Source organism: Hemiscyllium ocellatum, chromosome 39, assembly GCF_020745735.1.
Source record: "Hemiscyllium ocellatum isolate sHemOce1 chromosome 39, sHemOce1.pat.X.cur, whole genome shotgun sequence".
In the NCBI taxonomy this organism is placed as follows: domain Eukaryota; kingdom Metazoa; phylum Chordata; class Chondrichthyes; order Orectolobiformes; family Hemiscylliidae; genus Hemiscyllium; species Hemiscyllium ocellatum.
The window spans coordinates 24689469-24704243 of NC_083439.1; the positions used below are offsets into that span (position 1 = coordinate 24689469).

General features: G+C 42.2%; 1 protein-coding gene across 2 annotated transcripts in view; it reads right to left on the reverse strand.

The window, feature by feature from the left end:
* The window catches only part of LOC132834396 (protein unc-13 homolog A-like), a 575505-nt gene that overhangs the window by 523460 nt on the left and 37270 nt on the right, over nt 1–14775 (reverse strand). For both annotated transcript variants that reach the window (XM_060853271.1, XM_060853270.1), the window contains exon 2: nt 11341–11370. In XM_060853271.1, the coding sequence (XP_060709254.1) occupies nt 11341–11370 (30 nt within the window). The remainder of the gene's footprint in view (nt 1–11340; nt 11371–14775) is intronic.

Genomic DNA, 14775 nt, shown 5'->3' on the forward strand with positions numbered 1-14775 from the left:
ACATGGGGCAAGGAAACCTCCCATTGATTACCATGCACTGTCCTCCTTTAGCTGATGAATCAGTATTCCTCCATGTTGAACAATACTTGGAGGAAGCACGGAGACTGGCAAGGATGCAAAGTGTGCTCTAGGTGGGGGATTTCAATGTCCAGCACTTACGAGTGGCTCAGCAGCAGCTCTACTGATCGAGCTGATCGGGCCCTAAAGGACATAGCTGCTGGACTGAGTCTGCAACAGCTGGTGATGGAACCAACACGAGGGGAAAGTGAAGAAGGGCTTATGCCCGAAACGTCGATTCTCCTGCTCCTTGGATGCTGCCTGACCTGTTGCGCTTTTCCAGCAACACATTTTCAACCAACATGAGGGAAAAACATACTTGACCTCATCCTTCGCAATTTGCTGGCTGCCGATGCATCTGCCCATGACAGCATCGATAAGAGTGACCACCGCAAGGTCCTTGTGGAGACAAAGTCCCGCCTTCACATTGAGAATATCCTCCGTCATGTTGTGTGGCACTATCAAAGTGCTAAATGGGACAGACTTCAAACAGGTCCAGCAACTCAAAACTGGGCATCCATGAGGTGCTGTGGGCCATCAACAGCAGCAGAATTTACTCCAGCACAATTTATAACCTCATGGCCTGGCATATTGCCCACTCAGCCATTACCATCAAGCCAGGGGATCACCCCTGGTTCAATGGAGAGTGCAGGAGGGCATACCAGGAGCAGCATCAAGCACATCTGAAGATGAAATGTTAACCAAACCAGATTGTTTATGTACCAAACAGCATAAGCAGCAAGTGACAAACAGCGCTCAGCGATCCCACAACCAATGGATCAGATCTAAGCTTTGCAGTACTACCACATCCGGTTGTGAATGGTGGTAGGAAATTAAACTCACTGGAGGAGACGGCTCCATAAATATCCCCATCCTCAATAATGGAAGAGTCCAACACATCAGTTCAAAAGATAAAAGGTTGAAGCATTCATAGCAATCTTCAGCTAGAAGTGCCAAATGGCTGATCTATCGTAGCTCTCTCCAGTGGTCCCCAGCATCACAGATACCAGTCTTTGGTTCACTCCACGTGATATCAGAAAATGGGTGGAGGCACTGAGTACTGCAAAGATTATGGACACTGACAACATTCCAGCACTACTTGCCGCTCCCCTTGCCAAGCTTTTGCAGTACAGTTACAATATTGGCATCTATCTGACAAAATGGAAAATTGCCCAGGTATATTTTGTATACAAAAAAAAGGACAAATCCAATCCAGCCAGTTATTGCCCCATTAGTCTACTCTCAATCATCAATTAATTGATAGAAGGGGTCACCAACAGTGTCATCAAGCAGTGTCTGCTCAGCAATAGCCTGCTCAGTGACACCCAGTTTGGGTTCTGCCAAGGTCACTAAACTCCTGATCATATTATAGCCTTCGTTCAAAGATGGACAAATGAATTGAATTCCAGAGGTGAAGGGAGAATGACAGCTCTTGACATCAAGGTCACATTCAATTGAGTAGAGCATCAAGGAAGCCTCGCAAACTTGGAATCAATGAGAATTGGGGCAAACTCTCCATTGGTTGGAGACATACCTGGCAGATAGGAAGATGGTTGTGGTTACTGGAAGTCAGTTATCCCAGCTCCAGGACATTTCTGCAGGAGTTCCTCAGGGTACTGTCATCGGGCCAACCGTCTTCAGCTGCTTCATCAATGACCTTCCCTCCATAAGGTCAGAAGTGGAGATGTTCACCAATGATCGTATAATGTTCAGCACCATTCACAACTCCTCAGGTATTGAAACAGTCCATGACCAAGTGCAACAGGATTTGGACAATGTCCAGGCTTCAGCTTACAAGTGGTAAGTAACAATTTGGCCACACAAATGATAGGCAATAACCATCTCCAATAATAAACAATCTAACCACCCACCCCTTGACATTCAATGGCGTTGCAGTCACTGAATTTCCCACTATCATCATCCTGGGGGTTATTATTGACCAAAAATTCAACTGGACTCACCTTATAAACATAATGGATACAAGTATAGGTCAGAGGCTAGAAATATCGGGCATGAAACTCACCTCCTGACTCCCCAAAACCTTCCCATCATCTCCAAATCACAAGTCACGAGTCTCATGGAACACTCCTCAATTGCCTGGATGGGTGCATCTCAAACAACACTCAATTAGCTTGACACCATCCAAAAGAAAGCAGTCCACTTGATTGTCACCACATTGACAAAACCACCTCCCTCCTCCACCTGACACTCAGTAGCAGCAGCAGCGTACACTGCAAAAATTCACCAACGATCCTTAGTCAGCACCTTCCAAAGCCATGACCACTTCCATCTAGAAGTACAAGGGCAGTAGATACATGGCTGAAAATGTATTGCTGGAAAAGCGCAGTAGGTCAGGCAGCATCCAAGGAGCAAGAGAATCGACGTTTCGGGCATGATCCCTTCTTCGGGCTCATGCCCAAAATGTCGATTCTCCTGCTCCTTGGATGCTGCCTGACCTGCTACGCTTTTCCAGCAACACATTTTCAGCTCTGATCTCCAGCATCTGCAGTCCTCACTTTCTCCCAGTAGATACATGGGAACACCACCGCCTGCATGTTCCCCTCTAAGACACTCACCATCTTGACTTGGAAATATATCGTCATTCCTTCATTGTCATTGGAACAAAATCCTGGAATTCCCTCCCTAATGGCATTGTGGGTCAACCTGGAGCATATAGACTGCAGTGGTTCAAGGTGGTAGCTCACCACCATCTTCTCAAGGGCAACTAGGGACAGGCAATAAATGCTGGCCCAGTAGTAACACCCATGTCTATGAGTGAAATTTAAAAAACAGAAATTCAAAGATGAAAGTGTACAAAATGAATGTGGGGTTGATCTCAGAGACCTATAAAATTGTAACAGAACCAGGCAGGGTGGATATAGTAAAGATGTTCTCAGTAGCAGGGAAGTTAAGGACCTGGGGCACAGTCTAAGGATGAAGTAGGCTGTTTAAGATTGAGATGATGAAAAATTTCTTCACTCAGAAAGTGGCAACCCTGTAGAATTCTCTGATACAGATATTTTGAGGCCAAAATATTGAATGTTTTCAAGAAGAATTTAGATACAGTTCTTAGCGATCAAAGGGCAGGGGTGAAAGCAGGAACAGGGTACTGAGGCGAATTATCAGAGGAGGCTTGAACAGTCTACTCCTGCCCTATTCCTGATGAAGGGCTTTTGCCCGAAACAGCGATTTTCCTGCTCCTCGGATGCTGCCTGACCTGCTGTGCTTTTCCAGCACCACTCTGATCTAAACTCTGGTTTCCAGCATCTGCAGTCCCCACTTTTGCCTAGTCTACCCTTGCTCTTTATTCTACATTTTTATGTGCATCTGTTATCCAACTGAATGGTTCAAATTACTTACCCATTTAAAAAAAACACAACAGAGCACAACATTTGTTACTACTTGAATCATCGAGATTTCCCAAAATATTGCAGAGGATAATCTGGTTACAAAAGAATCTGTTGCTCCCACCAATTTCTAATGCTTTTCATAGGTACAAATTCACAGAAGGTTGATAATAGTATAACAATTACCACAAGAAATACTAAAATCACATGTATTTTGCAATATCTTAGTTTCTCTTGCTTGTAATTACGGTAAAATGGCTGATATAGAACATACGGTTTCATTTGTGTGCAGCACATTTAATTGGGAGCAGTTTCAAATATCAGTGAGATTACCATCATTCACTAATTCAACTAATTAGTACTTCACACTCTAAATAAAGAACAACGAACCATACAGCACAGGAACAGGCCCTTCAGCCCTCCTAGCCTGACGTGCCACATTTTGCCTTTCCATAACATTATTAAGCATAACTGTGCATTGTTAGGTTTTTGCTGACCTAGACAGTATGCTAATAGGTAAACTGTATAGGTACAAATCAGCTTCAATTTGATATATTTATTACAGATTTCAGGCAAGTCCATTTGAAAAGATATTTTTGGAGATCTTGTGCTTCTGTATCTCAGACCATTAAAAGCTGAATGCATAATTTAATTTGTTCCCCAAAGGCACAAGTGCATATTTCAAATAGATTTAGTCATACTCTGAACAGTGCAGATTCACATCTGCACTTGGCAAAATGCCACCAGCTAAACATTGAACCTATTCAAATCAATGGGAGCTCATAGACCAGCTTCAAAGACTTCATTGCAAAACAAACTGAGCGTTGAAGTTTTATCAGGAAAAATATAAAAAGAAAGTCTTAACAGTTTTACTTCATATCTTATCGAAAGCAAAATAAAGCAATGTGACAATAATATTTCCAAAGATTGAAATGTTGAACACTCGAGTGTTACTGATGGACCCACATCCAAAGTAAGGCATGATGCTCACAGGAAGTATCTCACAATGGATCACAGACTCCCAGTCAGTCATATTCACTCATTACAATGAGTGGATGAAAGTGAGGACTACAGATGCTGGAGATTAGAGTCAAGATTAGCGTGGTGCTGGAAAAGCACAGCAGGTCAGGCAGCATCTCAGGAGGGAAAATTGACAGTTCAGGCAGGAGCCCTTCATCAGGATAAGTGGATGGGTGATCACAGAATTCCTACAGTGTGAAAGCAGGTCATTCAGCCCATCGAGTCCACACCTAGGAACATACCATCCAGACCCACCTCACCTCAACCTTGCATTTGCCATGGCTAACCCACCCAGCCCACACATCGCTACACACTATGGGGCAATTTAGCATGGCCAATCGACCTAATCTGCACATCCTTTGACTGTGGGAGGAATCTGGAGCATCTGGAGGAAACCCACACAGACACAGGGAGAATGTGCAAACTCCGCACAGACAGTCACCCAGAGTGGAATTGAACCCAGGTCCCTGGTGCTGTGAGGCAGCAGTGCTAACCACTGAGGCACCATGCCACCATATAGCAATAAATTGAACTTACAAAGGCTCACAAAAATCAAGGATCGGGAGAAACAAAACCAAGAGTTAAAGTCTCAACATTAGAAAGAATATCAGATTCTTTGTTTTTGCAAAATCACTTACCACAAATCTAATTCTCTTGCAATGTGGATGGAAGATGTTTGAAGAGGTGGAGTTTAGGAACGGTGCAAAGCAGCCTGTGGGGAGATTAACTTAGATGATGTTGCAAAAATATGAATGAGAATTGTAGCAGCAGGTCAACGAGATGTAACTGGTGGTAGGCAATATTGTAAAGATAGAAGTTACATGATTTGTGTTGAGATGGTGTGAGATAGAGGCTGAAAGTTCATTTATCTGGTTTAGCCTCCCATAGAAGCTAATGAGCAGGTACAGGGATACCATTGGAATTCAACTCCTCAAGTCTGTTCTAACATTCAATTCGACCCTGGGTGGTCTGTTGCCTCATCTACCTGCCATTGATCCAAATCCTTGAAATGTTACACAACATAAATTTATCAATTCAATTCCTGTAAGTTTCAACTGAAATAGCATTTACCATCTTTTGGAAGAAAGGTTTTCAGAACTTCACTACTCTTTCCACAAGAAGCACAACTTAGCATCTCTTCCCCATTTTAGAATTCTAATGCCCTTGAGGTCAAGATTTTACATGCTCTTTTGAATACTTTATGTATTCATGCACAAACTTCTAACAATTTGCCTACATGGAAATTTCCTCCATTTGATCCTCTACAGCTCCTAATCTTTCGTAGAATCACAGAACTGTTATAGTACAGAAGGTGGCCATTTAGCCCATTATATCTGCACCATTCTCCAAGTGAGCATTTCACAAAGGCACCATTAAGATATTATTCTTTTGAGTGTGATACAAGGTGTGTTACTTATGTGCATTTTAATATCAATTATTTTAGAGGTTGGATTTTAAAATAGTGGTATGGGGTCAGTGGTCTGTGTGTAGAAAGCAATTTAATGATAACTTGGCAGTACTTCTGGTGCCATGGTATTTTTCTTAGAACCAAACCAGTACGCGAGGACTTCCTGCAGTAGGATTGGGAGCTTGTTTGTATTGGAACAGTTTTACAAGCAGACTGGATAAACATTGAGGAACTTTAGGCTTTCAGTTAGAAGGATATGGGGTTGCTTTGTTTTGCTTAGGCAAACATTTGTAGCTTGAAGAATCTTTGGGTTTAAGTTCTCAATACTGAAGGAAATTAGTTGTGTAGAACAGTTTCTACTGAAGAAAGGATGTAGTGTAGAATAGTTATGAAATATTTTATGTGATTGGAAGCAGTTTAGTTTGAAAGTTCTGCACCAGAAGTATTTAGTTAGAACCCTGAATGGGCTATTCAAAGCTGAGAAAGTCTCAGCTCAATGATGTGAATACAAAAGGAAGAGACTATCATATTCTCAAGATCAGGAATTAAAAGTGGCAGTTAAGTGAGGCCATTTAGCCACCTCTCTCATGTTTGAGAATATTCAATCCTCAGTTTGCAAATAAGTTCCATTCTTGAATGTGCTCACAAGTTGATTTCTACACAATTCGAGACACAATGCAAGACAATATAGAATAGTTACTCGTAGGTATAGGAAATGCTTATTATATGTGAGGTCTTTAAAATTACACCCCCGTATGGGATCACATTCGTAAATCAGGGACCCCCCATAAAAGGAGATTTATGTAAGAGATAGAATAGTGTTGTTTATTGTGTATTTTCACACTTGAGTTGAAGCCAGTCAAGGTGGTAGTGGAGGAGCTGGGTAGTGGCTGGGCTCATGAACCCAGAGCTCGTCTGCTCTGTATGCTTTTACCCTTTTTTCTTTCTCTGCTTTTCTATTCCACTTTACCTTTTCTTACCCTGAGGCGTCCCGGAGCAGCTTAGGGGGAGAGAGCCCGGGGGAGAGCGCCCCGGAGCAGCCCAGGGGGAGAGAGCCCCGGAGCAGCCCAGGGGGAGAGAGCCCCGGAGCAGCCCAGGGGGAGAGAGCCCCGGAGCAGCCCAGGGGGAGAGAGCCCCGGAGCAGCCCAGGGGGAGAGAGCCCCGGAGCAGCCCAGGGGGACAGAGCCCCGGAGCAGCTCAGGGGGACAGAGCCCCGGAGCAGCTCAGGGGGACAGCGCCCCAGAGCTACGCAAGGGAAGTGAGCCCTGGACCAGCACACAGGCAGCAAATCCTGTGAAGGCAGACCTGGAACTTACCTTGGAGCTACAAAGTGGTCTGGGGTTTCGAGCAGAACGGGTTTAGCTGTTGGACTGGGATCTGGCACAGGCGGTCAGACCATGTGCAGAGGCCCTGCACTGAGCTGCTGCACTGTAACGTTTACTTAAGGTTTTTTTTAAATCTGACTGTAATGTCAATCCTTTAACGATGTCTTATTGCGAACTTATTTTTTAAATTCTGTAAAGTAATGCAACTACTTTTAATTTCTCTTTTGCATCCAAGATTTGTACTCGGTACTTGTACCTAAGATGACACAATAAGAGACAGACATTGTAATAGCTTTTCACTGTACTTCAACAATGGAGGACACGTGACAATAAAGGATATTCTATTCAAATCTTTAAAGTTACAATATATAAAATAGTTTTGTTTATTCTACTTTACCATTTTTTTTGCAGATTGACCGTCTGTTGTATTGTTAGAACCATATCTGCAGAAATGGTTGTTTGTGTTTCAGTGAAAGATCACCATGTTAAATAAAAATAAAACCAAATTTGATCTATCTAGCTGGATTTCAGTCTCGGATCTGACTTGCATAGTAACAACATCAGCTGGGATCTTAACAGTGGTTCTGCCCATTCATGCTGTCTGTCCAAGCTTCTTAATAAGCTTCTCTTCCTACTCATAGGGCTCACTGTCTCTCCTATCTTAGTGTCATCTGAAATCATTGGCCTATATAACTCTAGAAACACTTCAGTACACATCTCTTGGATATATCAATAGCTACTTACTGCCAATCAGATAATGTTCCCTCTCTATCTTCCAGCTCCTGAACAATGTGTAACCCATGCTATAACATTACGGCTAACCTCTGGCATTCCAATACTCTTCTTCAAACAATGGTATGAGATATTTCATGGAGATTGAGCTTCAGTTTAAAATTGCATCCGAGAATGCACACTGCACTCATATCGCATTGAAGTGTCAAGTTAGATTGCATGTTAAATACTAAAAGAGAAAACAAATTCATGACTTTTAACTCAACAAGTGAGTAGGCCAACACTAAGTCACATTTAATAGTGTCGCGCTGAAGGAGGATACAAATGTCATATCATGTCAAACTCCATAATGTAATAACATAACTTCAGCTCTGTCAAGAAATTAATCTTACAATACCTGTGTTGTCCAAGAAACCATAAAACACAAAAACTGAACCAGCGAGATCAGCAACAAGGTACAATTATTGTTCAGCATGCAGGCTGTCATACAAACCACATGTTGCCAACAATAGTAACACAATGTGGACTATCAATGTTAAACTTCTATCATCTGCTTTTAATGAATAAGACCTTCATGGACCAAAATGCTTCTTTAAAAAGAAATGTGCACCTAAAATGTTTACAGCAATCTGCTGGCCACAGACTGGTTTCCTGAACTTGCCTCAAGTGAGGACCACATGAAATTGTCTGAACTAAAATCACCATTTTATTTGAAAGCACTGACACTAACACATCAATGAGTCAAGCATCAAAAAACTCACTTCTCCTTTTGATTTACACTTTTATAAAATGTCGTACATATTAAACATAAAATGTTGCCTGCAACTATACAGCTTGGGAAGACAATGAAGTAAAACACATGAATATACAAATGAATCATATTTCAACAGCTGCTGACAAACAAGCAGGAAGAGATAAAAGAAAGTGAATTGCTAACAAAGAGGAGAACACTCTCACTATTTTTCCTCCTAGCATCTCAAAAGTCAGCACTGATGATAAAGCAAATTGGAAAAAATATCTATACAATGGAAACTCAAGGATTCTGCAAATTTCACTACTACTGAGCATGCAAGATAGCAACTAAACAGCGATGGTCTCAGGCTCATCTTCAATTACAAGGACTCAAAGAACTTTTTAAACTACATATTCTTCATCACCTCATTATAAGAGACCCTTCCTATTTTTAAAATATTTTCCTTGTGATAATGTTTGCTCGATGTTGTGTTTTGTTTTCTCTTCTCAGGATTGGTAGGTAAAAGACATTTTTTTTCTTTCACTCAAGAAAACCTTGCAAATTGGCTTCTTAATTCTGATCTGGTGACTATGGATTAACTGACATGAGATATACCTGTGTGGTAAAAAGACAAAAAAAAATCTTTGCTGCAGCCAACTGAGAGTTTCAAGACGACAGAACTGTTTTAGCCACTCTCACCTGGTTGTGACATTCAGATTAGGAGTGTTGTAAAAAACATTGAAGCTTAAATCTCAGTTTACACAGTTATCAAAACCATATATATTATAAATCTCTAGCAACATATTGCCTATGCCTGTCATTTTGCGTGTAATACCTAAAATAAAACCTTTTATTGGCTGGTGGGAGTATGTTTTGCATATGCAAGCAAAATGGTCCAAAAAGCTATCAGTACAGCTAATAAGAGCTTGCTCAATAGAACAAATGTCTTCTTGTTAATATTTACTAATTCCAGTTAAATTATAAATTTCTCAAACACCGTGCCATTATGGATAGCTGTCAAAATGAAGCTAAGAAATTAGGTCAAGTGAATTAAAGGCAAAGCATTCTATTTAGTAGTGACAGAAAACACAACAAAAGTGGTTTATTTGTCTGCTTCTGACAAACCACTACCTCAGATCATTCGTGGTGAAAGTGAGGACTACAGATGCTGGACATCAAAGTCAAAAGCGTGGTGTTGGAAAAGCACAGCAGGTCAGGCAGCATCTCAGGAGCAGGAGACTCGATGTTTCAGGCATAAGCCCTTCATCAGGATTCCTGATGAAGGGCCTATGTCCAAAACATCAATTCTCTTGCTTCTCTAATGCTGCCTGACCTGCTGTGCATTTCCAGCACCACACGGTCAGATCATACCTATTGGCCACAGAGTCGGAGAGAGAAAATCAGAGTGAATTGCAATACCTGATCATGTCAGGGTATTTCGAATTACATACAAAATTCTTTCCTCGCTCAGTCGCTCATTAATTTTTAGCTTACTTCTTGCAGACCATTCTGTATGTTTGTTGTGTGCCCAAGATATTGGGTACAGGTTTTATCAACCTGGTCATCAGGGGAAGTCATTCATGACTTTAGTTTCCCCGCCTGTCTCTGATACTGCAGCTTAGTTTCTCTCCTGAGGCCAGCCCGATTGGTTTGGGCCTTCAATTGGCTGAGAATGTGTTGCTGGTTAAAGCACAGCAGGTCAGGCAGCATCCAAGGAACAGGAAATTCGATGTTTCGGGCCAGAGCCCTTCATCAGGCTGGGTAGCCGATCACAAACAGCTGTGGGCTAGGTCCTCGCAGGGGTTGAGAAAGGCAGCGGTGGTGAGTGATTATGGGAGTTACCTGTGGTGGGGAAAACCCAAGCCTGGGAGTTGCAAGGGATCAGGCCTACTGGGGTTGGTGTAAAGTTGAAAGCCTCAGGGGAAAGGTCATTGTGAGATGGCCCTGATTGCAGATTGAGGCTCTCAATCAGGCATGTGGATCTCGGAGGTACCTAAGAAAGCATTTTCCTCCTGAAAGTCACTGCCAGGGAGAAGCTGGCAGCAATTACATTTCACTTAGGCATGTGGGCTCATTATCATACTTAAAGCAGCAACCCCTGACTCTGTGAAGTGTGTTCGTCACCTTTTGTGTTCAAATGCTGGAAAATTTAGAATTATAGAATCCCTATAGTGTGGAAACAGGCCCTTCAGCCCAACAAGTCCTCACTGACCCTCCAAAGACTAACCCACCCGGACACATTCCCCTACCCTATTATCCTATGTTTACTCCTGACTAATGCACCTAACTTACATATCCCTGAACACTGTGGACAATTTAGTATGGCTAATTCAGCTAACCTGCACATCCTTGGATTGTGGGTAGAAACTGGAGCACACAAAGGAAATGCACGCAGACACAGGGAGAATGTGCAAACTCCACACAGACAGTCACCCAAGGCTGGAATTGAACCCGGGTCCCTGGTGCTGTGGGGCAGCAGTGCTAACCACTGAGCCACCGTGCATTGGAACGAGCCTTAGATCAGGAAATGAAGTTCACATTTAACCTGCTGGAACTGATCCACTGTCAGTCTTGGCTTTTCTTTGTAAAACAAGATAAAATTCAGCCTATTTGCTCAGATGCACTAGTGAAAGCATAATGAACCCAGGAAACAGGAAATAACTGTATTTAAATATCATGCAACATTTATCACAGAATATGGGAAAATAAATATCTTACCTGATGGTCCATGTAGTCTTCCTCTTTTAACTAGAGGAATGTAAAAATAGGTGTTAGTACCGTTTAAATACACATATTATTATATGTCGATTCATCATTGTACACTCATCCTAAATTACTGATGTCACAAGTTGCCCTGGCATGTTCCATGAGGTCATTGGAACCCTGACTTCACCACTTGATGGAATTAAACAAAACTTCCAAAATCAACAAATAAAATAATTCCAATGGTTCAATAGGGAATGCATTGTATTCTCAAACAGAGGAAGCTAAATATCGCAGGAATTTTTATGGATGAATTTTCTGAGGTTTTGACAATCACAGCCAAATGACTTGCTCATTTTGTTTTTTTCTGGACCTGTCACAGACCTCTGAGAATTGGACCTCTTGAGAAACAATAATTGCTCCTGATCTGGGGCTCTTCCAATGCAGTGCAGGATCAGTATTGGAAATTAAGCCATTACTCCATTTCCACACCAGGAGCTGCTGTATTCCTGGATTCCACAAGCTATGGAGCAAAGTTAAGTGAGCGAGAGGGTGGGCATGCACGTAAGTAGGTGGGTGAGGGGACAGGGTGCCAGAGTGAATGGTTGAAGGGATAGGTGGCAGGTAAGTGGGTGGGTGGTGTCAGGTCAGGGGAGGTAACGGATTCAGATCAGACTGGCGGTGCTGATCATTGGGGTGAGATGAGGAGGGTGATTAGTTTTAAGGCTATCTGTGAGTTACACCAGGTCTTAATCCATCTCACCTTTCCTGAGTAACTATTTAGACGAGTGTGTCAGAACTCTCCTAATTGAGCCCAGAATTATGGACATTTTCAAAGGGTTCTTGACGCAGTGTAATGGCCCATTGGAAGCTTAACCTTTTTGGACAACTCCCAGGTGATTAGTGTGCTGGAACATCCAAAGTATCCCATTGTACCACTTTCAGGATGCATTGGTTTGGCGACTGCCCTTCCAATAAGAAGGTCTGGGCCATGGATATTAAATGCAATTAACCTTCCTTAACTTGCGACATGATGTACAAAACTGTTTTAGTATTTCATATAAAAATATTGAGGAGATACTCAAATAATAGCATTAAAATAACTGGAATGAAATCCAGATAATGAATTTTACATCAACAATTAAGAATCAAAAGGCATGAATTGTAGGTTTAAAGGATATTACCATCAACGAGAGACTGAAATAAACTGGAGACACGACAGACAATTTCTACCTACATTTTGTACAAAAGTTGATTGACACATCGTCAATGACTTGGAGGAAGGAACTGAATGATTGCTTAATTTGCCAATGGCACCAAGACAGCCTGTAAATTAACTATCAAAAGGAGGTAGGGAGTCTGCAAAAAGGAATATGATAGGTTTAGTGACATTAAAAAAAGACAGATGGGGTAGAATATGGGCAAATGAAAACTTGTCTATTTAAGCAGGAAGATCAGAAAACCAGTACACTATCTAAACAGCAAGAGACTGCAGAACGCAATAGTACAAAAGGATCTGGGTGTCTTGGTACAAAACGCTAGTATGCAGTTACAGCAGGTAATTAGCAAAGTGAATGGAATGTCAGCAATCAATGCAAGGGGACTGTCATACAGACAGAGTGTTTCATGGGAGCTTGGTGAGATTACACCTGCTGTACTGTATACAGTTTTCACCTAATTTTTTTGTATTGAGAGTAGTTCAGAGAAGGTTCACTCAACTCTGAAGATGTTATTGAATGAAGAAGATTGCACAGGTTGGCCACATACCCTCTGGAGATTAGAAAAAAGAGAGATGATCTTACTGGAACAAAGACAATGGGATGGGAGTGCTCTTTGGGACAGACACAGTTTAAAAAGAAGTGATGAGGACATTTTGTTATTGCTCTCAATTCTACGGAATTCACTTCCCTCAAAAGCTGTAGATCACTGAATTTTATCAAAATTGAGTTTGATGGATAATTGATACATGAAGGAGTTGAGGGTTACTGTGGACAGAAAGAACAACTTGGCAGCACGGTGGCTCAGTGGTTAGCACTGCTTCCCCACAGCACCAGGGTCCCAGGTTCAATTCCAAACCTCGGGTGTCTACCTGTGTGGAGTTTGCACATTCTCCCTGTGTCTGTGTGGGTTTCCTCCCACAGTCCAAAGATGTGCAACTCAGGTGAATTGGCCATGATAAATTGCCCATAGTGTTAGGTGCATTAGTTAGAGGGAAATGGGTCTGGGTGGGTTACGCTTCGGAGGGTTGATGGAGTTGTTGGGCCGAAGGGCCTGTTTCCACACTGTAGGGATTCTAATCTAATCTAACAGAGTGGAGGCCAACACTGACCTTAACTAATGGAGGAGCAAGGTTAATGTTTCCACATTCTTAGATACTGAGAGAAAGAAATATCCCGGAGAAGGGAACCTGAAATCCAGGGCCACGGTTTCAGAATTAGGGGTTAGCTATTCAGGATTAAGGGGAGATATTTCTTCAAAGGATGATGAATCTTTAGATATCTTCACCAGGGTAAAAAATTCCAGCTGTTGTATTTATTCTTGATAGAAGTCAACTATGTTTTGGATGGTAAGGATAGAAATGGGGCAAGTTTGAGAAATGAGAACTGAAGTGGAAGATCTTGTTGAATGGTGGATCTACCTTGAAGGGCCAAATAGTCGAACTCCATCTCCTATTTCTCATCGAATCATAGAGATGTACAGCATGGAAATAGACCCTTCGGTCCAACCTATCCATGCCGACCAGATATCCCAACCCAATCTAAACCCACCTGCCAGCACCCAGCCCATATCCCTCCAAACCCTTCCTATTCATATACCCATCCAAATGCCTCTTAAAATGTTGCAATTGTACCAGCCTCCACCACATCCTCTGGCAGCTCATTCCATACACGTACCATGTTCTTGAGAAATCCCCATTTCACTTGTATTCATGTCTATTTAGCCATGTATCTGACATTTGTACTATTTGCTCAGGGCATGTAGGTTGCATTGATGGGACAGTAAAATAATAGTTGAATGCAGAACTGTAGGCCTAAAAGAAATAAACCAACCTCTCTGGCCCACATTGTTAATTGTATATTAACTGGTGGTGGGCTTTACCTGGGGTTTCACTTGTGGTCGATTCATTGACCATTAAGGTACCTGCCATTTCTGTGTCTTGAGATTCACATCTTTTTCGAATACGGGCGAGATTGCAGCCCTACTTCTTTATTTTGTTCCTCAGGTTCTGTCATACTGCTGTCTCATATGGCTGATCTTTAGCCACAAAGTGCCAAGAGGAGTGGGGATTGTTTCTAGGAGTGGACAAGATGGCAATGAATCAATCCAGCCAATGGGCAGTCAAGGAAGTTGACTGCCTCTCCTTCACAGCTCTGTTTCTGGTCAGGTTACCCTGGCAAAGGAGCAAAGCATCCTCTGGCACCTAATCAGGTCTCCCTTGACTGCTCGGCA